This window comes from Pangasianodon hypophthalmus, chromosome 11 (genome assembly GCF_027358585.1).
Source record: "Pangasianodon hypophthalmus isolate fPanHyp1 chromosome 11, fPanHyp1.pri, whole genome shotgun sequence".
Classification (NCBI taxonomy): Eukaryota; Metazoa; Chordata; class Actinopteri; order Siluriformes; family Pangasiidae; genus Pangasianodon; species Pangasianodon hypophthalmus.
This window is the reverse complement of record NC_069720.1, coordinates 5,814,863-5,841,548: the sequence shown is the minus strand read 5'-3', so window position 1 is coordinate 5,841,548 and position 26,686 is coordinate 5,814,863. Positions and strand designations below refer to the sequence as shown.

Genomic DNA, 26,686 nt, shown 5'->3' with positions numbered 1-26,686 from the left:
GTAAGACAAATGTATGTGTGTGTGTGTGTGTGTGTGTGTGTGTGTGTCTGTGTCTGTATGGCGTGTCAAACCAAAGATTGCCCAAAGGAATTTGGAGTGGCTCCATGGCTGCACAAGGGTAACCCGGAGCTTTTTCAGACAACACGCTACGTGCTCGGCTTTCAAACTAAACTTGTCCTGCACTTAACATCTAGTGCACTACACACTGGATGTAAACTCGCTCACTAGACAGTGAACAGGGAGCTGAAGTGGGCTTGTGTGAGAGATTTGCTTACCTCTTTAAGGGCTTTGAGGAGCCGAGGCCTCTTGTCCTCTACGCTCTCTCTGGACTGCTGCTTCAGCTTCCGCAACAGTGCTGTGACTGCAAACACAAAGACGTGCACTCGGGTCAGACGCTTCTCACACTGCACAGCTCATCGACTTTCCCACACACTCAGTAAGCTCTGGAGCGCAAAACTTTGCAGTTATAATGATACAAGACTTTACCTATACAGTCCACTCGTGCGAACTGAAGTGCTTGGGTATTAGCATCTTTTTATAAAGATATCAAATTTAACTTGCAACGGCAGACTTAAATAGCACACCTACTCTGACTATCCCAAACAAAATAACAAACTATATAACAAACCCCCCCCATCTTGGACTTATTATAGCAATGTGAAAAGTGCCAATGAGTCAATAGTGACCGTAACTTCATTGGAAAATCAGCTTACCAGTCCAAAGCCCTTCAGCTATCGGCTGCAGGTGGATCAATGTCCATGCATTCGTTTGCAAGTTCAATGAGGTCCTTTAATGCACAGACATCAATCACTTGGTAAGCAGCATGAACCTGTTCTGGACTTCCAAATGAAGCCATACTACCGAATGCAATCTTCATGTATCTCCTGTGAGGTATAGCTCAAGTATTGCTCGGTAATATGTACGGAATGAAATAGAGGTGTTTTGTTACAGGAAAACAATCAATGATGGAATGGGGTGAGTCACAGTTACTGTTACCACCGTGAAGATGAGTATTTGATTTATTTACATCCTGGAGTGTTTTATTCCTATTACACAGCATCAGTCCGTCAAATTTATTTATTAAAGAAAGACATTTTTCCACTTATAGTTACCTTTGATGTTGTGGAACGTCTGCGAAAATGTTACTTCCTGTTATCATTTACATTATAACACCTACAAACAGTTGTTCAACTCACCAACCTCTCGTTTTTTGTCTCGCAAAGTTAATTAAAAAAAAAAAAAACAAAAACAAAAAAAAACACAGCTTGTCACATAACCCAGAAACTTCCCCATCATGAAGATTTGTCCCTGTGTGTGAAAACTTAAAGTTACAGCTTCACCTCTGACTGCAACAAAGCACTAACACAAGTCATTGTGCAAGTTGCTACTATAGAAATGATGAAACCCTGAAGCCAGAATGACTGTCAGAGTAGCTGTTATGGAAAATTTATCAATGCCTACTGACCAAGCAGAATCGAGCATTCAACAGTGCTAAAAATACTACTAACATGAAAGTTGGAAAACCACATGAAAAAAATAACATTTAAAAACATTTTGAAAAGATCAAAAGTGAAAATGTTAACATCCAATTAGCTACCCATTAGTCCGAGTTACAATTTAGGAAGTGAATTTTGCAGAAGTGATACTTCTAATCATAACATGGTTAGGAAAATGTATACTGACAATCATGATAAGATTATATTATCATATCTTCTACCCCTAGTGCGAATCCATCCAAACCAGTTTAAAGAAATATCACATCTATAAATGAAATACAAAATGCCATTTTCAACTATATCTCAGTTCAGCTTTAATTAACTTTAAGGTATTCAATAAAAGACATTTACCGGGAAAAGACGGAATAAACTAATGACCTTGGCAAGCTGCAGGAACAGAACAGCAGCAGCAGGATCTCTCTTTAGCTCTACAGCATTCAGCTTAGCAACCCTGCGATGAGGAGCCCAGGGGAACTAATATGAGCTTGTTTTTAAATAAACTCAGTTGCACCAAAGTACTGAGAAATTACATGCTTAGTTTGGATGTTTTGACATCTACTCAGAGTTGGACTTGCGTCAGATGTCAGTCAAGGTCTAACAGGCTACGTCAGGGATTTAGGAAGGAATGTAGCTCATCTACATCACAGCACAAAAACAACACCTTTGACAGTTTCACATAGTCTCTTCAAGCAAGTCTTCAAAAAAATCTGTAACATTAGGTAACTCCTTGAGCTGACCTTGGGGAACAATCGAAGGAGAAAAAACATGTTTTCATCCACCAAATTTAAAAAAAAAAAAAAAAAAAAAAAAAAAGTATGGCAGTCAGGCCCAGGTGGCATGATACCCAGTACACAGTGTACGTTCATTTTATCACACAGATAGCATTGCCTAATGCTTCAGGTTGGCCTTCTAAAAAAATATAATAAATGTGATTTGAGAATGTTCATTCACTCTGCAGGTTCACCATTTTCTGAGGTTTAAAAGGCTGACCAACAAGCAGATTAAGTAAAGAAAGAAAAATATTGGATTGCAGCAAGTTCTTAGACACAGGTTGGCAGTCAAGGCAAACTCTCATGCAAGTGTAGGCTGGCATGGTGGACTCTCAGGACAACCTTGGTCTGACATAGAAGGTTCTTGGGTACTCCTTTCTAGACGTCACCAGCTTTTGGACACTACTAGGTGCTCCTTGATAGACACTGCCCACTCTCGGACACTCCCTGCTAGATGTAACTCACTCCTGGACCCTTCTTGTCAGAGGTCAACCACTTCTCAGGAGGTCCTTGTTAGATGTAGTTCATTCTTGGGTGCTCATCTATAGACGCTGCCAGCTCTTGGGTACTCCTTGCCTGATGTAACCCACTCTTGGGCGCTCTTGAGCACTTCTTGGTAGGTAGAGTGCACTCTTGGGCGCTCCTTGGTAGACAATGTCCAGAAGATGTACTATACTCTTGGGTGCTCCTTTGTAGAAATTGCCCACTCTTGGGTACTCCTTGGCCTCGAGGTGCATATCGGGAGTAGGAGCCCATGGGAGTCTTGGGACTGGGCAGATTTGACTCTTGTGGGTGTAAGCAAACAAATATGGAGCTCACAGGAAAGGATTGATTGGCATTGGAGCGTAGGGGGCATTAAATGCTGTTTGCTCAGGATATTGTTTATAGTTTCCAAAATAGTACAATGTTCATTAGAGAATATCAAGGTGGATAAAAAACAAAAATAGTAAGTGCAAGAGCAGGCAAGATTGGTGAAGAGTGTCCAATCCAGTCCAATCCAAAGATGTAGCGCACTCATAGCCACGCAACACATCCTTGGGCAGGCTTTGGCTCTTGTAACCTCAGTGGTGGTACAAAGTGGCAAAACATCAGGACATGGCTGTGCCAAACTCCTAACTCAGCCAGTGTTTCAAAATTAGAAGCCCATACGGGCCCTTGTCCAACCAAGCAGCTTAATCAGAGGTGATGCGACCCGACAGGAGTGGTTTGTTATCTTTGCTATCTTTCTACAGGGGGCTACAAATTTTGCCATCTGCCTGCAAATGCCCCAGCATGTGCAACATTTCCATGTCTCTCTCTCTTTTTTTTTTTTTTAAACCGTGGTTGAATTTCTGAAATAAAAATCTCTTAACTGGAAATATATGACTACAAAAATCAATCTGCAAAGAAATCAAGCAGACCAGAAACTGATCACAAAAGCACAAAACTCCTAACAGGCCAATGTCCAGTGGTTCCCCCTGCAAAACACTTAAATGAAATGTCCATTTGCCAAATAGCATAAAGCAAACTGACATTGCAGCAGGCAGAGGTTTTACTCTTGCTAATGTTTATTAAACGGTTCAAGAGCTTAGCTGAGAGCAGAGAACAGCGAGGTCTTGCTAATCCTGTAGCCAGACATGTTGCTCCAGATCTGCTGGGAATGACACTCGCCAACAAAATCACCTCCATCTGAGGTCGACTCTCCCTTTCCAGAGCAGAGAGAACTCACAAAAAGAGCAGTAGATTCCACTGTGTAGATGTTGTTCAGTATATTACAAATTCAGAATGTGGTAGGGGACATAGTTGGGAAACTGATGAGTCCTTTTTGGATTCTCTTGGTCTGCAAATCCCAAATTCCATCCAAGTCAATATCACATTGATTTTCAGCCTGTCACAAAAGCCAGGTTGCTTCTGATTAGAAGGCATTTTAAAAACCCTCTACAAATACAACAGTAAAACAAGCAATTGATTGAGAGCAGTACAAGCAATTTTTGGAAGTTTGCACCTACATACCCATGTATGTGGCCTTCGTTGTTTCCACGATGTTACGAAACGAATAACCATATGCAGCTACACTGTATTAAAGCCTGACCAAAATCCTTATGCTGCATTCCATTGTACTTGGAACTCGGAAAAACCAGACAGGGAAGAGTGTATTGGAACAATCATTCAACTCAGAACGCCAAGTCAGGAACTCGGGAAACATCCACCTAGCCCAAGTTCTCTGACACAAACACACCTGACGTCAAACCAAGATGGCGGCACACAGTCGCAGTAAATCCATTTCTCTTTGCATCATTTACTACTTAGTAAAACTTGATTTAACTTGACACAACTTAACTTGTGTAGCTTTCCTCTTGTGCATAGGTGTTTTAACAGCTTTATAAGTTTAAATTTGTAACATAACTTTGTTGGGTTCAGTCCGAACTTATTAACATGACTAGACCATCGTGACGGTTTTTGTAAGCAAAGATAAACAGTAGTAATTGACCTCTCTTATACATGGTTTCTAATCATTAATCATGCATAAATAATTGAAATAAATTATAAATGAATTTAATTATAAATAATAAATTAATGCAGATCTTCCTTCTATGTTTATCAAATTCAGACACTAGCCATAACAAATATGATCTTGCTTTCAGCAGCCAGTTTTTCCAAGCAGAAGCACTGGAACTCAGGAAAATTGGCTTGGAAATTTCAGAATTCTGAGTACAAGGTATTGCAACATTATTACAAGCAAAAGCAGCCACAGAGAAATAAGCTGATTTCCGTCCCCAAAAATTCCTTTACCACTAGTCACTACTGGAGTTTCTTTACACCTGATATTAAACTGATGCACACAGTCAGCTTTATAATTATTGGTATCCTTCATGAAAATGAGAATAAATAAATATATAACATGAACACATCCAATTATAAAGGGATGCTGTAGGCAAAACATAGGTCATCTTAAAGAATGTAATTAAAAAACATTTGATTTTAGGGCAGTATGTTCATGTGTCCACATCCAAGAAAATGTTCAAATGTTCAAGACTTTTAATTGAACAAAGCCATGTCTCATCTGAATAAGAAACTGGACCATGTTTGTTCAAATATAATGTTTTAATTGATGTTTTTTTAATAAACAAACGTCAACTCTTCACAGAGTTTACATGTGTGAAAGAGTTTGAGGTTATATGTTCGAAGAACCATATTTAATATACCTATACATTTTTAAGGTTTACAATTTACATTCATTTAAAATATTCACTGGGGTGCCAATTATGATACTAAGAGAAAACAATAAAAAGAGAGAAATTTAGACTTTAACACTTTTACTTATAGAAAATGTATTTAGTTTCTCCAACACAATTAAGTAATGAAAAAGAATTGTGTAGTGTTTATTTCATACAATTATTTTTGCATGTTCTCTTGAAGGGTGCCAATAATTCTAAAGGTGTGTGCCCAAAAAAAAAAAAAAAAACCTAACAAGGAAACACTATTCTTTAAAAAAAAAATGCTCACTGCAGTTGATGTATTCTGGGGTGTTTTTTGTTTTTTTTTTGTTGCAATAAATCATGAAAATTCTAAAAATACAAAATTATTGTAATTATTATGGTATCTATAGATACACAATATCAGTCAAATATTAAAGCCAACAGATAGACAACTACTGTCCACATTATGCTGTATGACCAATATGACATTTAGTGTTAATATCATAAGGCTTGAAATTGTCCATGTTAAACTGGTGAGTAAAGATGTCTGGAGTTCATCTAGCATTACTAGACCACCATCTCAGGCAGCATCGAGAGAGGGGATTATTGATCAGAAGTCCCATATCTCCATATCACACTTCCCTATATTTCACATATCAGGTTTATTAAAGTTTGCAGAGAGGGGAATGAGTGCAGGAATGGTGAAGACAGTCCGATAGCAAGGTGGAGAATAAATTCTCCAGAATAAGAAAAAGAATAAATTCTTTGTTGCTTGAAAATTTCAGGGACTGTATTACGTACATCTCAATAGTGACATTCCTGACATTAATGTTGACATACTAGCTAGTATATCATTTAAGGAAAACAAATATTACAGAACAAATGACATCACATTAATAAATTCATAATCATACTCTAAGTCCAGACAGGAAAAGATTACAGAAGCATCCAAACTTCCAAAACAGTGTCCTTACATGAGGACACCTCAATGATGCTTTTAACACTTAAATTTCTGTTTCTGTCATTAGGTTCATTTGTTTCAAGAAGGTTATCCTCACTTGATAAGCTTGAAAGTCGGTAAAAGATTCCAGTAATCTATGATTTAAATTTAGATTAATTTCACATAACATTTCCATAAAAAAAATTATATGACAGGAAATGTCACCCCTATGTTGAATATCACAACATCTCATAAGAGATCATCCTAATCGGGTTCTACTTGGAAACTCTAGCGCAAGGAAACTTTGGAAGCTCTATTACGCTGCGAGTCATTTTTCCCATTAGAGCTAAGAGTCACTGCAAATCAAAACAAAGTTCTTTTGTATCTCAAAGTTTCTATGATGAAACATTTCTATTATGGTGGGCGTGGTCTCTTCCAGGAAGACTCCACCCTGTGAAGGTAGTTTGATGAGGAGGAAAATGATGTCATATGCTATGACCTATACATCACCATGATCCTAAAAAGAATAAATCAGTTTCTGAAGAGGAATGAATGGATGAATTAAATCTTGGTTAGCCCAAAATTTCTTATCTTTAAATGAAGATAAAACTGAGGTGATCGTTTTTGGCCCCACTGACAACTATCAGGCAACCAGCTTAGATCTGGGTAGTCTATCTGTTTTTAGTTCATCATGTGTACGGAACTTGGGCGCTCTGTTAGATGAATCTTTAAACCTTGACAAACATCTGTAATAGGTTCTAGTTTTTAATCAACTTCATCTGCTGTCAAAAATCAAACCTTTTCTAAATCATAAAACCTTAGAGATGGCTGTTCACGCTTTTATTACCTCACGCTTGGACTACTGCAATTCACTATACTGCAGTAGTTCAAAGTCTCAAATTGCTCGCCTTCAACTAGTGCAAAATGCTGCTGCCAGATTCCTTCATAACTGCCGTAAAAGCGCTCACATTACTTCAATTCTGAGGACCCTCCATTGGCTGCCTATCAAATTCAGAATCGATTTTAAAATTCTTGTATTTGTATATAAATCATTACATGATCAAGCCTCCACTTACTTATCTGAATTGTTGCACCCATATACTCCTTTCAGAAGTTTAACATCTAGCGATCAGAATCTTCTTTTAGTCCCACATTCCCGACTCAAACGCAGAGGGGATCGAGCTTTTTCAGTGGATGGGCCGCGGTTGTGGGATAACCTGCCTTTAGAGATTAGATTAGCCCCTTCTTTGACCACTTTTAAGTCTCTCCTAAAAACGTATCTGTTTCCCTTGGCTTATAAATAATCTTCTATTACGGTATTTGCCTATTATTTTGTCTTCAAAATGTATATACTCTGCTCCCCTTGTCTTACTAATATATTTTCTTAGTCATTGTATTATTGGGGCTAGACCCTGTCTTAATTGTGTTTAGTGGTGCTGATTTCTTCATTTTATTTTACTCTTTTTCTGAACCTCTGTACAGCACTTTGGTCAGTCGTGTGGCTGTTTTTATATGTGCTACATAAATAAACTGAACTTGAACTTGAATGAAAGTATACACTCAAGTTAATGGATGTGGCCTTTGTTTGTTCTGTGAGCTTCATACCCAACTGACCGCCCAATCTTGCAACGTTCCAGTCCCAATACACACTTCTACTTCGCAGTCACCAGAATACCTCTGCGAGATTCTGGACCAACAGCAACTGAGAGAATATCTTCTACAAGAAAGGTGTTCCATCCCTTAATACAACTCCACAAACTTGTAGAAATCTATAGCAAGAAGCATTCGAGACGTTCTAGTGGCTTGCGGTGGCCCAATAGCGTACCAAGACACTGACGTAGAACCTTTCAAGTGTTTCTACAACAGCACAAGACAAAGAACTCTTCAGAATTTTAGACTGAACCTTATTTTCTAAGAGTGTCCTGGCTTGCCTCGCAACTTGGCCCAATTTCTCAGACCACATTAGAACATGTTGCGCTTATCCTCGGTACAGATGTGGGAGGATCGAATAACACATCTGCCGTCAAATGTAGAGCAGACATCAAAGTGCAAAGTGAGGCAAAAGGACAGTGCTCTTGCGATCTTGGCTCTGATTCAGTCAGGGTTCTGAGGCAGAGCAGAGGGCAACAGTGGAAACGTTCACGTGTGTGGTAGCATTTACGGTTTTGCTCCAGGCACGCAAAGCGAAAAGCGAAAGAATACGCGGGATGCTCGCCGATTAGAAGTGACAGCTCTGCCTTTTAGCTCTCGTGTATGGTTTAGTGTCCACTGGAGTTAGAACAAATACACTACTTATTCATGCACATAAACAAACTAGAATGGAATAAAAAATTCACAGCATGATGTACATATTTTATACAACAGCACTGTTGAATTATTCAATCTTTCTACAGTAATAGCTCATTCACTGGGTATTGTATGGCAACTCCAAATAATCTAAGACTAATAAACAGAAATGTATTGTTATTTAATGTTATTTATTCAAAATGTATTGTTATTTAATGAAAGAAATTATGTTTAATTGTTAATAATGTTTAATTGTTGATAAACTAAAATGAATAAACATGTTTACTGGAATGGAAGGAGTCCAGAGTGTAAGAGTCTTCTGCAATGGGAAAGTCTTCAGGACATATGATCTATGTTGTGGTTTGTAGTACCTCAGTCACATGACAAGCTGTGATTTTTCTGTACACTTTATGAGAAAAGAAAGAGAGGCTGTTGAGGGAATGATTATATGATATAATCATATAATCATTCCCTCAACAGCCTCTCTTTCTTTTATATGATATTATGCTATAACGTACGTGATAACAGAAACCAACTTGCTTTGCGGATGTTCCATAACATAAAATGGATAAATAGTAAAATGTATCTTTTTATTTTAAAATTAATATAAAATTTTAATGGTTGGCAAATTGCTGTGGTATAGAAGGAATAAAACACATCGATAATCCACTTCGGGGTGGTAACATAACTCTGCATTATGTTGGGCCATATCACACTACCCTGTTGTGGATTATTTTCCTATAAACACCATGCTCTCGGGTGTTTTATGCATTAAATAATAGTAGTACTGTTAAATAATAGTACCTTTATAGGAAAATAATCAACTTCCGTACGTATTGTATTTCAAGGGAATTGTCATACCCGGAAGCAACATATTTGCGATGTCCTTATCTACTCCAGGATAGAATAATGTTATCAGTATCACTATTTTTCTTTCCCTATCACATTATACACCGCCCCACCCCTAGCTACAAGCGCAGGGACACCATTATGTTCCTACAGTATCAAAGCTCTCCAAAACACTGCTTCCTACCCGACTGAATTCTACTATAAAAGCCGAATGTGTTTGCTGGATTGCCAGTCGGGATTGCCAGCTTGTCCTCTAGTGAGAAAAAAAAACATGTTTATGAACTTCTACATATACTTACTTCCCTGCTTTTGTCTCACAAAATTGCCAAACAACTCATCCAGCTGGTTTGCAAACCTGTCTTCTTATTGTCTGCTTTGTATAAATCAAGGAAGTCAAAATAAAAAAAATAAAAACCAGACTGTAGGCTTTTTGCATACAGAAACCTGTCGATTAAAAAGCCCTCTATTCATACTGGATGGAAGTTTCTTTCCAACTCATTCCCATCCTTATCCAACCTTGAAAAACACAGCAAAATATGGGCCAGCTAAACCAGCAATGACCCCAAAAAATAACAAGGACTGCTGGGCTTCTTATTCGCTTTAACCTTTAATGTTGCTAACAGCAGTGTGCAGAACGGGAGCCTGTAAAGCTGAGCTTATACGCCTGATCAAAGCAGCGAGGCTGGCTGTAGGGAGGGCAGATGAGGCACAGCCGACAGACACACACACACACACACACACACACTCACACCTAATAAATTCCTTTTCATCTCATACCCGACAGAGGCCAAGAGGAATTTCCCCCCTCCAGCAATTAGCTAAAAGGGCCAGACTTCCAAAGATGCTAATAACGTGCAGCAATAATGAGTGAGTTAAAATCATTCACCGTATGTTTTTTCAGGTTAAAGCCAATATGTGGCTTGTTGTTGAATTAAAGAATTCCAAAGGCTCTTTAAGAAAACTGCACTGCTGTATTCATATTCTAATTTATCCTGATTTCCGGAGGTCACTGTTAAACGGTACAGCGAGCATCACTTTCACACTCTCTCGCTTTCCCAGCTATGAGGCCATATCTGCTGAGTCTCTACAGTCTCTCTGCAGTGGTGACTCAAACGCTGAAACAGAAGTTAGTACTCATCCCCGCAATGAGCATCTCCGCGTGTCACTATGGTAAATGATTGGTTATGTAAGGAATAAAACACAGCAAGGACCGCTGTTATGGGAAAATAATCAACAGTGAGGAGGTATGATGCATCCTAACACTAAGCAGGTGACTGTCACCACCCCAAAGTTGATTATTTACCAATAACAGCAAGTCCTGAAGTGTTTTATTGCTCTTATAGCACAGCAATTTACCAATGGTGACAATTTTTCATTTAGTAATGACCAACACATCTTTTTTTATCTGTTTATTACTACATGTTGTTGATGCTGATGTTATAGCAGCTATAAACAGCTCACGAGCCTTGCTTTTTTTCTCTCTTTCTTGAAGTAAATAAAATTTTTTTAAAAAAACAAACAAAAAAAAAAAACACAGCTTGTCATGTTAAAGTGAAACCCGCATGTCCTCCATTCTAAGTTTTCTTATGGTGGAAAACTTACTAACTGTTATATACAATAAATAAACGTCTCCTTACCCAAAAGCTTCACAAAACTTTTACATAAATTTTTAATCAGTCTTTTTGTGGCGCCATACAAGTTCCTGTCAATTACCTGTTACTATAGAAACGATAATGTATTACAAGTGCATTAATATAAGCAGTGATGCTTTATAATTTTTTTTATCTCACTGATGACTCTACGGTGTGAGAGGGTGTTTAAATACAAGAAAAGAAGAGACAAAGAAGAATTGTGTCTCTACTTGATTAGTAGAGATGAATCATGGACAGTATGATCAAGGACAAGGACATGAGCCTACAAGCAAAAAATGTCAGTTTCGATTTGAAAATCAATCTTACATTTTATTTGGATTGGATACAGTCAAGGGAACAAGTGTGCATCCCATGTTTTCTTAAAGGAAAATGAGGAAAAATATATTTTACAATTTAGCTGCAAATATATAACTGATCACTTCACCGTAAAGTTGAATCTGTGGTGCAAGTGAGTGCGTATAATTTAGACAAATTTCTTATGAGGTTAGAATCTTATTCATATTTTTATTTAGAGAAGACAGTTTAGAAGAAATATTGATTATATGCATTTTGAATTTGGAATGCATTTTGTATTTTATGTGGTAGCATTTTAAAAACCCATTTTGCTCAATTCTATATTTCTGCATTAATTCTTAAATATTCATAAATGGCTTATTGTTGAGATTTATTGTCCATTTATTATTCATTAAGTCTAAATTGCACCATATATGGGCCATGTCATATGTTCTTAGTTTGTTTGCTTTATATGCTTTCCAACTCGTAAGCGTTGTATCAACTGCTTCACATTATGTAAGAAATAGCACACAATAGCTGGCGCAACCCTCCGAAGTGGAGTATTTTCGTATAACAACACATCGTGGAGTGTGTTATTCCGCGTATACTTCAGCAATTTGCCAAAGATTACAATGTTTAAATTGTTAATTAATAACGTGTCACTTATTTTAATGGTTTAAAGTAAGATTTGAAGTTGTGGAACTTACGTTGCTGTGGAAGTTAGTTCTTCCAGCAACTCCTTCTCTCTCTCTCTCTCTCTCTCTCAAAAAACACAGCTTGTCATCCTTCTATAAATGTTAAATAAATGTCTCCTAACAAAAAATCTCACCACATCAATGATTATATGTTTGTCTTTGGTAAACAGTGAAACTTTTTTTTTTAAATCTGTTTAAGTCTTAGATCACGTGGAGCATTCGCTGTACAAGTCCCGGTGTACGAGCTGTCACCATAAAAGCAATAACATATTCGAATGAGTGTATTAATATTCTCCTATTGTTCACATTATAGGTGGAACTAGTGTCCTAGCTGCACACCTTCTGACCAATCGGATACAAGATTTCAATATACCATGCCGTTGTATAGATATACTGTATTATTCAATTATGATCTCTGGTAAACAAAGAAATACTGTCTCCATTTAATTATTTTCAGTACCGGTGCAGTTAGATTCTTTTCACTTATTGGTGCATTAGATTTTATTTACATGTTTTTCACAGTGGAATGAACTTCTCATAAACCTCAGGAATCGCCTGAAGGCTCATCTCCTCTGAGAGCACACGAACACTGATGCAAAAAACACAGCTCTGCCTGCAGCTGTATGTGTGTTTGTTTGTGTGTGTGTGTTACCGATGGGTGCGACTGAAGACTATTGTTGCTCACGGTTATATGTACTGGGCACTCAAGTGCAAGTTGGCCTTCTTCGAATCAAAAACAGCTCATTTTCGTAGAACAGCTGCACAGTATCACTTACACCCACCCTCTCCATCATGCACTTCATCATGCAGCTCGATAACTCATCAGAACAAAGAACTGTTTGTAAACCCTGTGTTGGTTTATCCATCATATAATGGTACCCATGAAAGTATGAGGAGTTTCAAAAAATCGTTCAACATGTTCACTATTAAGCATCAGACACAGCAAGGTTGTTATAATGGCACTGAATAACCCAAAAACAACCAAAAACAACCAAAACAGAGAAAATGCTTGCAAACTATATCTGACAATGCACCCTACATAGGGTAGAACAAACATAGCGAACAGAAAGCCATTTGGGATTCTACCTGACTTGAAGACAGGAAATATTTTGGATCACGTGTAACCTATGAGACATACAAGCAACCTAAACACATCAGCACCAAGAATCCATAAACCTACATTCACACTAGCAAGGCTCAAATGCGTCCTCTGATCAATCCTATGGTAGGTGTGGTCCTACATTTCTTCAGTTCCCCCCTCACAACGTTAGTTCCTACCTGTAATTAGTTCCCATTTACTGTTTGACACACACACACACACAAAAAAAAAAAAAACAATCTTATAACCATGGGTTCATCTTATCCTGATCGCTCATAAAACGTGTATAGGGACATTACAAAGAAAAATAAAGCTTGGACAGAGATCAATAGTACATCTGGTGAGTGTACGTAACTAGTACAGTTAGATTTCTTTGCTAATCTGAGAATGATGCTACGCAACACATAACATATAAATCAAACTATTTTCAGACTGATTAGTGTATTATTTAATCTGTGTTTAACTATTAGGCTTTACGAGCTATATATCGCTACTACCAATTTGTTGTTTTGACCTAAAAAATTAAGCTGAACAGGCCACGCCCACATGCGACAACGGTATCGGTCAGTATAAACCGACAAGAGTCAAACTACAAGTGATATGAGCAATTTGTTGCTTGCTAGTGTGACTCTGCAGGTAAATAAAACAAAATCTGAAGCTAATGATATAATAAACTTGTAAGGTCACCTCCTAAAAGGACATTTTAAAAGATAAAGAAACAAGAAAATCACTGCAAAACCAGACCAGCTCTAGTTACATTTTCAGGCTGATTGTGTGTTTAACCATTCAACTGTCACCACTGTTTCTAGCTCCACCCACGTTACATGTTACTCCTGGGTTAACTTGGTAAAACGACCCAAAGCGTGCCATCCAGCCGTGAGTGTCCAAATTATACCCTATTTACTACTTAGTGCACTTCATGTCTGATCACAGTAGAGAAAATCTAGCACGCTTGTGAAATACCACAATGCACTGGGACAAATCAATGCAGCTGAGCTGGTACAGATGGTACAGAAAACCCATAATGCACTACGGGATCATGTATTTAAATGTAAATGTAATAATGTAAAACATACTCATCTGACGGTCTCCGAAGCTGATGGCTTCGGCAAGAGGACTCCATCCCTGAGCGTTTTTCACCTTCACTGGTGCATTGTGGGCCAGCAGGAGATGAGCACATTCTGGAAAAGACCAATAAAAAAAAGAATGTAAACACAAACAGCGTTTCTCTTTAAAACTTCAAGCTTCTCTGATGGAAATCGATTTACATTAACTTCTAAAAATCTGTGTAGAAATAATAAAGCAGATTGATCACAAACGTATGAAGTGACACACGCGTAGAATACAGCTCCCAGGGCATTTCTGTCCTGTTCACTCTCCACCCTAACCCCGAAAAAAGAGGCCCGGCTTAATTTAACATCATTCTGACGCCAGCAGCACAAAGGAACAGCTCTAATTTTGTATTAAAGACTTCACCTCTCCAGGGAATGTGTCCAACTAATGAAGCCCTCGCCTGGTAACCAAACCACACCATGATGAAAAGGGTTTGCAGGCTTGGCAGAACAGAGGACAGGAAGGTTTAGTAATACTACATTTATTTTTATTCTAATAAATCTAAAAATGGAAGATTTGTTTGTTCTGTGATTTGTAAAATGGGGAATCACATATGGAACATTTTCTCTAAAAGCAGACGGCTTCCTTTTTTCTACTTTGTGGCTTTTGTTCCACAAACTTGAGAAAAATATTTAAACAATTACAGGCAGTTAAAGGAGCAGCCCACTGAAAAAAAAATAAAATCTGACGAGGAATTAACATACACTATAACTGACTTATGATTCAAAATAAATAGCACAAACACTCGGGGGCATTAGGTTATAGGAAAATAATCCACAATGAGATGGTGTGATGCAGCCCAAAGATACTGTAAGACCCAGGAGTTGATTATTTTCCTACAGTGGCACATCCTGTAGTATTTTATTTCTCACTGTTGGCAATCTGCCAACAATTACAATTTTTCATTTATTAAAAAATACCACGCCGTGCGTTTAGTCCATTTATAGTTGTGGTTAATGTTGTGGAACGTCCCTAAGACAAGCTATTTCCTGTAAACAGTCGTGCCCTCAGCAGCCTCTCTTTTTTCCTCTCTCTTGAAGTTTATAAGACAAAAAAAAAGCAGCTTTTCATTTTTACCGAATAACCAGAAAGCGCAAAGTCATCTGTCCTGAAGCCTTTCCTGTGATGGAAAACTTGCTTAGTGTTTAAATAGCGCTGACACTGGAGACCCCTTCCATAAATGGTCAATAAGCATCTCTTTAAAGAAAACTCCACCATATCAACAACTACATATTTTTCTTCGTCAAATAACACAATTTTATCCATTTTTTATTAGTCGTACATTATGTGGAGCGTCCTGTTATACGAGTCTGTCTGAACCGTATTGGAATGAATGTGTTATTATAAACCTGTCGTTTGAATGACAGCCAGTATTACTGTCAGCGTTGCTGTTATAGAAAATTAAATCAACACCTTCTGACCAAACAGATCTGAGAGTTCAACCACACTGTGGTGTAATGATAACATCACCACCATTTTCTCCCATTCAGATCTCAGTGGCCCATTTAAATAACCTCCAGCTTTCTGCTAAACTCACAAATTAACAGTATTACTCGAAAATATCTTGAGTATCATATTAAAATAACATGATCTATCATTAGAGGCTTGTGAAGACACAGTGACATGTGTAGCCATGAACAAAACTCTACTCATCCATTCCCTGATGTACAGATCATGTTTATTTAAAGCTGGACTCATTCACATCCATAATTGATGACCACAATTAACAAGCTTACGGGTAGAATTTAATAAGAGGTAGTAAAACATGCAGTCTGACCTCACTGCCTCGAGTCTAGGGTAATCTGTAATGCGTAACTGTAATCTTATAAATAAATACTTAATTGGCTAGTTAGTGGAATATTAAATACCTGTTCCTAGTCTTTGGGACATGGTACTGTCCTCAAGGTCTACAAATTCACCCAGTTCTGCATGTCCTGCCTTCACCTAGACGATTTCTGGAAGGCTTTCACAAATTAAATCCCATAGTAACTTTATATTTCAAAAAGACAGCCTCTATTTCTAACTCATACCTTAAAGTTTCAACCCAAAACAATAAAACTTCTCCTAAACTCAAATTACAACAAGGCACGGAATTAGCATCACAACATTAACATCCTGGAGACTATAAAAGAAGTTCTTGCTTGGGACAATTGCAGGTAATTAACCGAAGTATAATTAGTAACAGCGCTTCAACAATGTTAACGAACATATGTGTCGCAAATCACAAAGAAGAAATTCTTCAAATATGACCTTGTGACTTGCAGCATGGAATAAACCTGCAAACGCAGCAAAATGGCTGAGCTAATGTCATGGTGTCCTAACTCTAACAAACCCACCCATGTTAGCATAAAGAAACACACGCACTAGATGAATGAAATCCGGGTATTTTGTTATTGTGAAACTGTTTTGCTGTTCTGAAGCAATTTTTTCCTCAATTTCCTCACTTCCAGTTTTCTCTCTCTCACACGCACACACAACCAATCCCCTGTCAGTCTTTCTATAATAGAGTTTATACAATAGTTGATTACCAAAGGGCTTCTGGACCTCCGGGGCCTGGAGGCTAATGAACATTTATTCACTATAGCGCAAAGAAAACAATGCAGTCACCACTGAGCTCCTACAATTCTGGGGTTCTGACCTCGAATAGGAAAACTTCCACTATAGTGCTTCTGAAGGTTTGGTGCTTGGCCCCCTAATGATGCTGATAACAACAATGCACTTTCTGTGGTTTGATTATAATACATTAGAAACACAATACAGCTCTAAGATTTTTTTTTTTTTAAATCGAATAAATTAATTTATCTTGTTAAACACAATATTAATTATTTTAGCACATTTCATAGATTTATAGATCATTCATTAATGATTGTAGATTGCTTCATTAATTAGCCTTAGCATAAAACCGTTGTTAAAGGGCCTAGTCCGGAAAAATAAAAGAAGAGAGGATTCATATTTTCATATTCTGGAATTACTGCCTGAAAGCATCACAGACGGCTGAGAAGTGTGTGAGTGGGTGTTATAAACAAAGTCCGGATCTGGATCAGCTCGCTCAGACCTGATAACGCAGCCATCATGTGGAGCCAGTCCTTCTATCGTCTGACTTACATCCCAGAGGCTTGATTGTGTAATAATGTCAGCATTTATCCAAAATAATCTTTGTAACAAAGAGCAGACTGACTGGACAATCTGAAACACTCAGCCGCTCGCTCTCAGACCACACATGCTGAAGCTGATTGGACACAGCCCGAGTTGCTGGACCGGAGGCCTCAGCGTTCTCGTCAATCCGGAGCAAAATGAACGTGCATGGACTGCCAATGGGCACACGAGCTGAGGAGTTTAACTTCTGTCCCTCTCACCGTATCGGAGAATTATGGATTTAACTGCTTTCTTAGTGCCTTAGACGAGAACAGATGCTGTACATGTCTATGATTTTCACCCTCATTCCGCAAACAAGTAGAACTCAACGCCACTGGCATCAACGGAAATGTCTGTCTCCAAAAATCTAGTGGCTCTTATTACTAATTTGAATGCCTCAAATATCCTTAAAATATATCTTTGCCATGTTTGGATCAATTCTAAAATGTATTCGCTTCATGTGGTGGTAGCAAGGATATGTCCATACAGATAAGATGGACTGACAGAAAATCTTTCATAGCCAAACAAGTTGAACTCGAAGCCAACGATGTTAATGGGGTTGCCTTTGCCACTAACACGTCTAGCCCTTCTTGTTACTAATTTGTACGCCAGAGCTACTCTTAAATAATATTCTTCAAACTAATCTAATCATTTCATCTGCTGGTTACAATGATAATTCCATATAAATCCTACAAACGTTCAACCACTCGTTCTTGAGATATCATGCTAATGAGAATCTCAAACCTCGGAGAGACACATAGATGAAAGGATGCACAGATGGACCGATGGCAAAAATCGTAGCTAGTCAAGTTGAGTTCCTCAACATGAATACGTAAGTAACATACAAGTGCAACAAACAGAAAGAAAGCTTTAAAAAAAAAAAAAAAAACTATTTCAGACATTTGACCTTGCTGTGACCTTGACCCTGTTTGGATCGGTTCCAAAATCTAATCAAATCATCGGCTGGTTACAATGATAATTCCACATAAATCCTACAAACATGCAATGACTAGTTCTTGAGTTATCGAGTTAACAAGAATCTCGAACAGACACGCAAACAAGACGAAAACCTAGTGACAAAGGCATAAAAAATTAAAGTGACAAAACAAATATGTCTCCACCACTACACAACACTGATAAAATGTTCAACCTCTCACTGACTGCTGGGTTTAAATGAATCCTTACCCCAAAACTAGTCAATCAGCCATGACATGTTTGGTTTTCTTCTTTAAATTAGCACTGAAGCTAGCATGTGAGGGAAGCTTATAGTTTCCACTTTAGCACAGTGCAAAAGTCTCACTTAAACAATCACACACTTATCTCAACAAACTTATCACGCACTTGGCTATGAAAATAGGCAAAAGGCCTTTGCAGAACTAAAAACATCTCCATCTTGAAGCCAGATCACTTTCACAATGCTACGACATGACCTGTCACACAACGCAGATGTCTAATACAGCAGAGCAGTAAGGTTAGCAGCTGATGCTAAGTATAATTAGCTAAAGTTCAATTTTAGTCATAAAGAGTCATTTTTTTAAGCAATTTACTAACAAGTCTGAGGTAAATGTTGATGTTCCTGACTATTTTATCTTGTTTCCACTCTCATTATTCACTTTTATAAAGTATGTTTTATTTTATGAAGGTGCTAGCTAGGATAGCTAATAACTGAGGCAGTTATTAGCTATCTTATATTCAGGGTCCATATTTTCTAGTTGCTTAGCAACAGGTTTCTCGCAAATGTAACCACTTAAACAGAAAGTGTATCATGTGAAGTTATGAGTTCCATTTAAGTGCAGTTTAAATTTGATTTGAATAAAAAGAGGTGTGCTGTTATAGAAAAATAATCAACAACAGGGTGGCTCACGTTTCTCCCAATTAAATTATTGCTAATTCCACGAGCTAGCCATCCGTATAACACTTTGAGGAGAGGACTAACTGTTCTATTCCGGATACTTAAGATAAAATGCTAGAATGCTAAACTGGTAGCCATACGGTTCACTTTCCTGTTAGCAACATTAACTAAAGGATCATGTTTCAGACTTTCGGCCAACGTAAATTTCATTTCTGGCCAAAATATTCCTTTCAAGTCTGCTTTCATAATGCCTTAAAACACAACAGATGTTGAACATCTGTATGATTTCCACTCTTCTCGATAATGTAGCTGTACTGGACTGAAAGGGAAACTGGGGCCCTTCTCTGTGACAAGATATGACTCACGGTTACAAGAATATTTCATCACCACTATAGGACCCATTATTTCTCATCTCAGAGCTCAGTGCATTTCTCTCTGGATGCTGAATTTATGAGATTTTTACACTCATCTGGCCCAAAAAACTATTAATATGTGGTCATTCAGGAATAAAAATTAAACCGTGTTGTAGCAATGTGTCATGACAAAATCTTCAAGTCAGTTATTGTATTAAATTTCTAAAAACAGCTAAAAATCCAATACATAGAAATCGTTCTGTACTTTACTGATATTAAATAACAGCCATCTAATGACAAGAAATTTATACATTAATATTTGTTCACAATGCACGTATAAAACCTGTAGGAGACGTCTATGTTCATGTATTTATAACTAATAAAATAAAATAGGTTGAAAATTTCTCAACCCATTTTGAGAAATTCCTTAACCGAGCTGAATATAACTACACTTTTAGAGAAACAGATTCTACAAGATTTAAAGAAGAGATGGTACGATACTATGTTTTCCGATAGCGATACTGACATTGAAACCTTGAGTATAAGCCAAAATACACATAAATACATATAATGAAAACAAGTTTTTACATGTAAACATTTCCAGTCCCAATAGTACAATTCTTTTTTAAATCCAATTCCAATCTTTGCCATTTGTTACAAGAGCCGATATCCAATACATTTTCTCTGATATCTGATTCACTATTTTTTTTCTGGTATCGGCCCGATATCGATACTCAGCATCAAATGGGTGAAATCTCTAGTTCCTAGCTTCTAAATAAGGGCTCTTGAAACTCCTTCTGATCGGAAAACTCTATCGCAACCCAGGGGTTCCCCTAGAGACAGAGAGACAACTGAAGTGTACATGCATAAAATATACACGAGTTCCAACACAGTCACAAAAACACACAATCCTTCAGAAAGAAGTTACTGCATTCTACACGCAGCGCCGGCTTTTAAAACTCCTTTACTCACCGAAGCAGAATTTTTATATCGACCAGAGTGACTCGTTTTGCATTCGGGATGCTTTAGAAAAACAGCTCGCACACTCTGGGAATAAAAAGCAGGAGCACGAGCAGAGAACAAGCGTTCATCTGGTTTAGGTTCCGACTATAAGAGCTGCATCTGTTACAGTGACATGGCCTAACTAGGGCTGCATGATGAGGTTTTGCTGTTTACAGCAAATCTTCAGTTGAATTCTTGATTCTGATTGGACAGAAAGTGTTGATTAGTATGCTGTATGTTGAATGCACAACATTATTTAAGCCTAAAAATAGTAAAAAGGATTAAAAACACGTTGCTATTTAACAACAAAAAACATGTCATTGTTGATATGATGAATTTTTCAGTGTGGAGGCTTTTATTTAGCATTTATGGAAGGAGTCTCCAGTGTCAAAACTCTGTAACAGTCAGAGGTAAAGCTGTAACGTTAAGTTTTCCACCACACGATTTTACAGTTGCGGGATGGAGAATGTTGCGCTTTGTGTTTTCAGTAACACACTGAAATTTTTTGTCTTATTAACTTCAAAAACATGGTGAGGAAACTACTGTTTACAGCTGCTATAACGTAAGTGATAACTATCAGCCAATAGAAATAAAAATTCATGGTCGAAGCGAAATTCAGGACACACTGGACCAAAAAACCCAAAACCCAAACATCTTAATTATTTATCATTTATTTTTATTTTTAAACATCTTTTCTTAATGTTGCATAAATCATAATTATTTATTTGGCTTTTATCTTTTTAAACAATTAATAAATGGTTAATTAACACATTATAAGGACATGAAAAAAACACTATAATTGAAAAATCAGTCCTTTCAATTATTTTCAGTGGACAAATTTCAAAATCAGGCAATCACATGAAATCATGATGGTTTGTGATTTTGGAATTTAGGTATAACATTAGCAAATTTGTTGCTGTTTTCTTTTAATGTGTGTCAGGCAACAATATCAACACACCAATGTGAACGCTCGGCGTGACTTTATAATTAAGCATAATTAATAATTCCTCCATTTTCTTAGTGACCAAAGAGCCCACAGCCCTGCCTTATTGTTTTGCTCTGAAGACTGAGGTTTGCAAATCCACAGGTCAAAGTTCACCTAGATAAAGTCGGCACAAAGCGAAAGCAACTCCTGCGTCCTTTCCCGTTCAGTGAATTCCTTTTTTCTGATAGGTGAAATATATTAGCGTTTGGTCTGACCGTTAAGAAAGTAGAAACGTTTCTCCCATGTGGCCGTAGCAAGAGGTCAGAAATCATAAATGCTACAGCTAAACAGCAATTGTTCTCACCTCGACGTCCATATCGCACTCGGCCGTTTGTAGGCAAAAAGGAATAGGGCACTACTCCAAAACAGGGCTGGAGGTGATTTAGATCTTAACATGTTGAACTTACGACAGTGGTTAAGTAGTTTAACAATGGCAAATAAACAATTAGTCATGTATTATTGGTTGTGACAGACTTTTATAACATGGTAACAACATTAACCTGGTCTCGAAAAGCAAACTGCTGACAGAAACATGGTTTAGCTGGTCAGGATGTATAGCAATATCAATACCACTAACATACTATATACTGCATGTGTCCACAAGGCCTAGCTGCCTCCTACTCATTCAGTATTCAGTAAATCAGTTTTATTGTGAGCCTTTTTTCATAAATCAAGCCAGCAGCGAACCGGTGGTCCATTTATATCTTGTTTACTGTCTAAAAACAATTGGGTTAAAAGCTTTTAAATCATTATGCAGCCGTTCAACAGTTCAACACACAGATCATCCGAGTTGCCGCTTACCTTTATGACCCATCATTACAGCCAGATGAAGAGGAGTGTTTCCTGAGGAAGAGGAGAAATGAGTCACTAATGATCGCTCTACAAGGTTTAGTCACTCTCACATGAGCTTCAGGCATGAACAGGTCATTACTGAAGTATATATATATATATAATTTAACAATAATCATAATAATAAGTTAGGAATAAAACACTTACGTTGTTATGCGTGTGCAAAACAACGATTTAAAACATCTCTACATGATTTAACACTGCCACAATATCCAGCGATACATTTACTCCAGATCTGCCAACCTTTACACATTTTGTATAGGAGCATCACAATTTAACTTTGGAGTACTTTAAGAAGTTATCACTCAAAAACTACACTAAAAGAGCAGTTCTTACTCCTCAATAAAACAAGAGATGAGCCACATATGAATCTGGAATGATTTACGCAGGTGTTTCGAACTCTCCGATATTAACTGACACAGCCTGGAAGCCCCACCCCCTTCCCCATCTCACGTACTTTCTGTAAATACACCTACACAACTAGCAGTCAGGCCAGATTCATATGCTGATTGGCTCCTGTCCGGTAACAATGTATTATGTGTTAACGTCACTAGACACCGTGGCAATGTAAGATTGTGTAGAGATGATAAAATCATTATATCACACAAGGCTAGTGGATAGCCAAACAATCCAATGTCACAATGTAAGTTGCTACTATAGACACGATAACTATTAGAAACAGTGTATTAATATAAACCTGGAATTTGCTGATGAACTACTCTCAGAGCTGCTGTTAACTCCTTTTGACCAATCAGATTCGAGAAGTCAAAAGCGCTGTGGTGTAATTTTCTATAAAAACATGAGTCTAACAAGTTATAAAAAAATGTTTCATCTAGCAATCCTAAGGCTTTTTCAGTTTGGAGAACCTTTCTGGTCTACGTAGAACCATACAATATTTCTAAAAAAAAAAAAAAAAAATGCACAAATGAGTCTGCGAACATAAAATTAAAAACATGCAAGTTTTTAAATCTGAATAAGAGTGTCTTCTAAATACTACGGCCTAGAAAGTGGGCGTGAAGATGAGTCAACTACTGAAGAACTTGTGCATGTGTTATATAATATATAATGCTCATAAAAAGGCGCTGTGGGGTTTTGATGTTGTACGATTTTAAATATTAACATACATTATTGCATCGGTTCGCAAACACTTCGGCAAAACGACCACAAATGGACATTATGAGTTTTCTGTGACCCCAAGTTTTAATTTAGGCCTATGACATAGAACTACTGTAACAACTGAACATTTTATCAGCCTGGTTTATAACTGATGTATGATTTTGCGTGTGTGTGAAGAAGCAGTGGTAACATGAGCGGCATTATTACTCATACACTCACTGCGTGTCTTACGTGCACCCGAAAGATTTAAAACCGATAATCACTAGACGGCACGTCAGAGCCAAAACATTCCAGTCCATCAGGTTTCCAGGTCCAGCTGCATAAAGTTTAGCGACGTTAAAACACTGACGTGTTCTGTCGTCGTGAATGCTGTCATGAACTGTGGCTCAAATCGAAAACACTGATCTTACATTCAAAAGTATTTACTAATCTGGAAAATTCAGAAGACTGGTACACAAAAAAAAAGACCTTTCAATAGGTTTGAAGGCAATATGAGAAGTTTTTAATTCATTTAAACACTAACTGTAATAGGAAAACTGGATAGTGTTAGTACTAAATAATGGTCAAGAAACATATAAAGTATGTGATTTGAGACACAACACTAGTTTGTTTAGCGGAGATAGATGGACAGGGATATTCGTCTGTTTCTCGTGTGTCAGGATGGAAAAAGATGGAAATAGCATGTGTTAATTTAAACCCAGCTTCTCTGAATGTGACTCCCAGTAACATTAGCAAACAAAATCCGTCTTCGATATTTCTAATATTAATTTGTAAAAAAAAAAATTTTTAATAAAATGAATGAAACAAAAGAGGAGATTGTGATTTTCTCTTGCGAGCCCAGCTGTAAGTCAAGCGATCCCACACGGGGTCACGACCGAATCCTTGCATTATTGTATCCAGCTAATTACAATAAAGACCAACGACTTCTTATAAACATCCTCAAGAAGCAGTGAATTTCTTAAGACGATTATTTTTTAAAGTGAAGCGACATTAGTCATATACCTCAAAAAGGGTACTGAAGTGTACCTGACACTAGGGGAGTACACATTAGTGTAATATGTATATTTCACCTGGGAATGTAGAGCTTTAAATAGCAAAGCTTTAAAGGCAGATTAACAGCACCTTTACGGGAAATGGATGGTACCACTCCAGCAGCAAGGGATGGTAGAGTTTATGGTACAGTCCTTGATTATTGTACAACAGCTATCTACTGTAGGATCAATAAGCCCTAGTTTATAGTCACGAGTATGTACTTGAATCGAGAATAATCGAATAATCGAATATCTATAGTGTAGATCAAGAGAATTGTGGGCTGATGCAGAAACGTTACGTAACCTGGAAGAAGAAATGGGATGAAACTTACCATGAACATCTTTCTGTGCAATATTCTGAGTGCGAATAAGCGACGATAATCGCCGCACGTCTCCTTTGAACACGCACTCGTGCACGGGGAAATCGTCGGCGCTTCGAATAATCGGGTTTTTGTTTTTATCGTCGATGGTTTCCGGGGTGGAGATGCCGTTAGTGTTGGCGTTGATGTGAGTCTGTTGCTGATGATTGTGGCTGTGGCTGTGCTGCGACGCGGATTTGATGATCTTGTGGTTGCTGAAGATCTTGTTGCTTTTGCCTTTGCTGCTAGTCCTGGTGGACGACGTGAACGTGCCGGTCGCCGCTTCCTCGTCCGGCTCGAGCAGGTCCTCGTCCTTGCCCGGCTTGTGGTCCTTGCGGAGGGAGCGGATCTTCTCTCCTGTCATTTTGCGCACTCTCGGTGGGGAGGAAAAGGGCGCAGTGGCCGATGACCCTGGGAAAAACGAGTGCAAGTCGTCTCTGGCAACAGCGCCAGTGGGAGATCGCGCAATAGCAACAGCAACAACAACAACAACAAGTCGCACAACATGAAAACGCCCAGTTCTGCTTCGACTCCAAGCGGCTGTAAATCACACACACCTGGATAACATGTTTATCAACAAAAACACTCCATTACTTTCCTCTCACCGTCATCCTAAACCCCGTCCAGACCCAGCCTTACCGTCCAACAACCAAACCCCAAAGCCCCATCTGCCTAACTTCCGCTTGTCCTCTCGCGAGAACTTGTCTACATCACAAGTGCGCGTTATTTATTTATTTTTTTTCTTCTTTAAAACCTACCCAGACTTCCATAAACCCCGCCCCCTCTTCCAGGATTGGCTATTACCACAGAAACACAAGAAGCCCATTTGTCCAATCGGTTGACTCCGAGTGAATATGAAATAATAGCCAATCCCAGCTCAGGAGGCGTCATACTTCTGGCCAATCATAATCCAGAACTCCGAATACAGGCGGGAAAAAAATACTTACGTGCCTCAGAGAGCTTGTAATGACTTCCGTTGGGGAATTTTTGCGCTTAGGAGCGTAGCAACGTACACTGTAGTAAACAACTTCTTGTCTATAGACAATTAAATAACCTAATGGCTTTCTATATGTTTAAAACGAGCTGTGTTTGTTTATAAATCATTTAGAAATTGCATCAACATGGTATGAACATAGGAACGTGGCAGCTGCTGCCATCTAGTGGCTGTTGTGAAAACTGTCACTTTATTACTTTACCATTCTGCAATATATAACCAAAAATCACACACATGTACAGTATATCACAGGTTCTTGGCTAAGTTTACTGGATTGACACATTTTAAATCACCCTAAATAAAGATATGTATTTTATAATTAAATATTGACTGATCTGACTGTGAAATGTTCTACTGTTTTGCCATATTGGCATTGAACACGCACATTTATTTAGCATTTTTGGAAGGAGTCTCCAGTGTCAGTATTTAAAAAAAAAAAATAGCCATTTTTTAAATTACCATCCTCTTAATTTATTTTTTTTTTATTACCATCCTCTACAGGGCTAAGAAAACAGCACTATGCCTATCTGAGCACACTATTCCTACATTTTACCTTAAAATCAATACAACCGAATCAATAAAATACTTCAAAATTTGTGTTATTTTTGCACTGTTGTGCAAATCCATTTAACATCTCATGCTTGAAACATCTACCTTC

At 37.9% G+C, this 26,686-nt stretch overlaps 1 protein-coding gene across 1 annotated transcript in view; it reads right to left on the bottom strand.

The window, feature by feature from the left end:
* ankrd13c (ankyrin repeat domain 13C) overlaps nt 1–25,722 on the bottom strand; it is a 40,227-nt gene extending 14,505 nt beyond the window's left edge. The window contains exons 1-4 of the mRNA XM_026930669.3: nt 25,008–25,722; nt 22,481–22,522; nt 14,316–14,420; nt 276–361 (exon numbers count right to left, since the gene is read on the bottom strand). Coding sequence (XP_026786470.1) covers nt 276–361; nt 14,316–14,420; nt 22,481–22,522; nt 25,008–25,398 — 624 coding nt within the window. The 5' untranslated portion in view covers nt 25,399–25,722. The remainder of the gene's footprint in view (nt 1–275; nt 362–14,315; nt 14,421–22,480; nt 22,523–25,007) is intronic.
* Nucleotides 25,723–26,686: the final 964 nt, after the last annotated feature.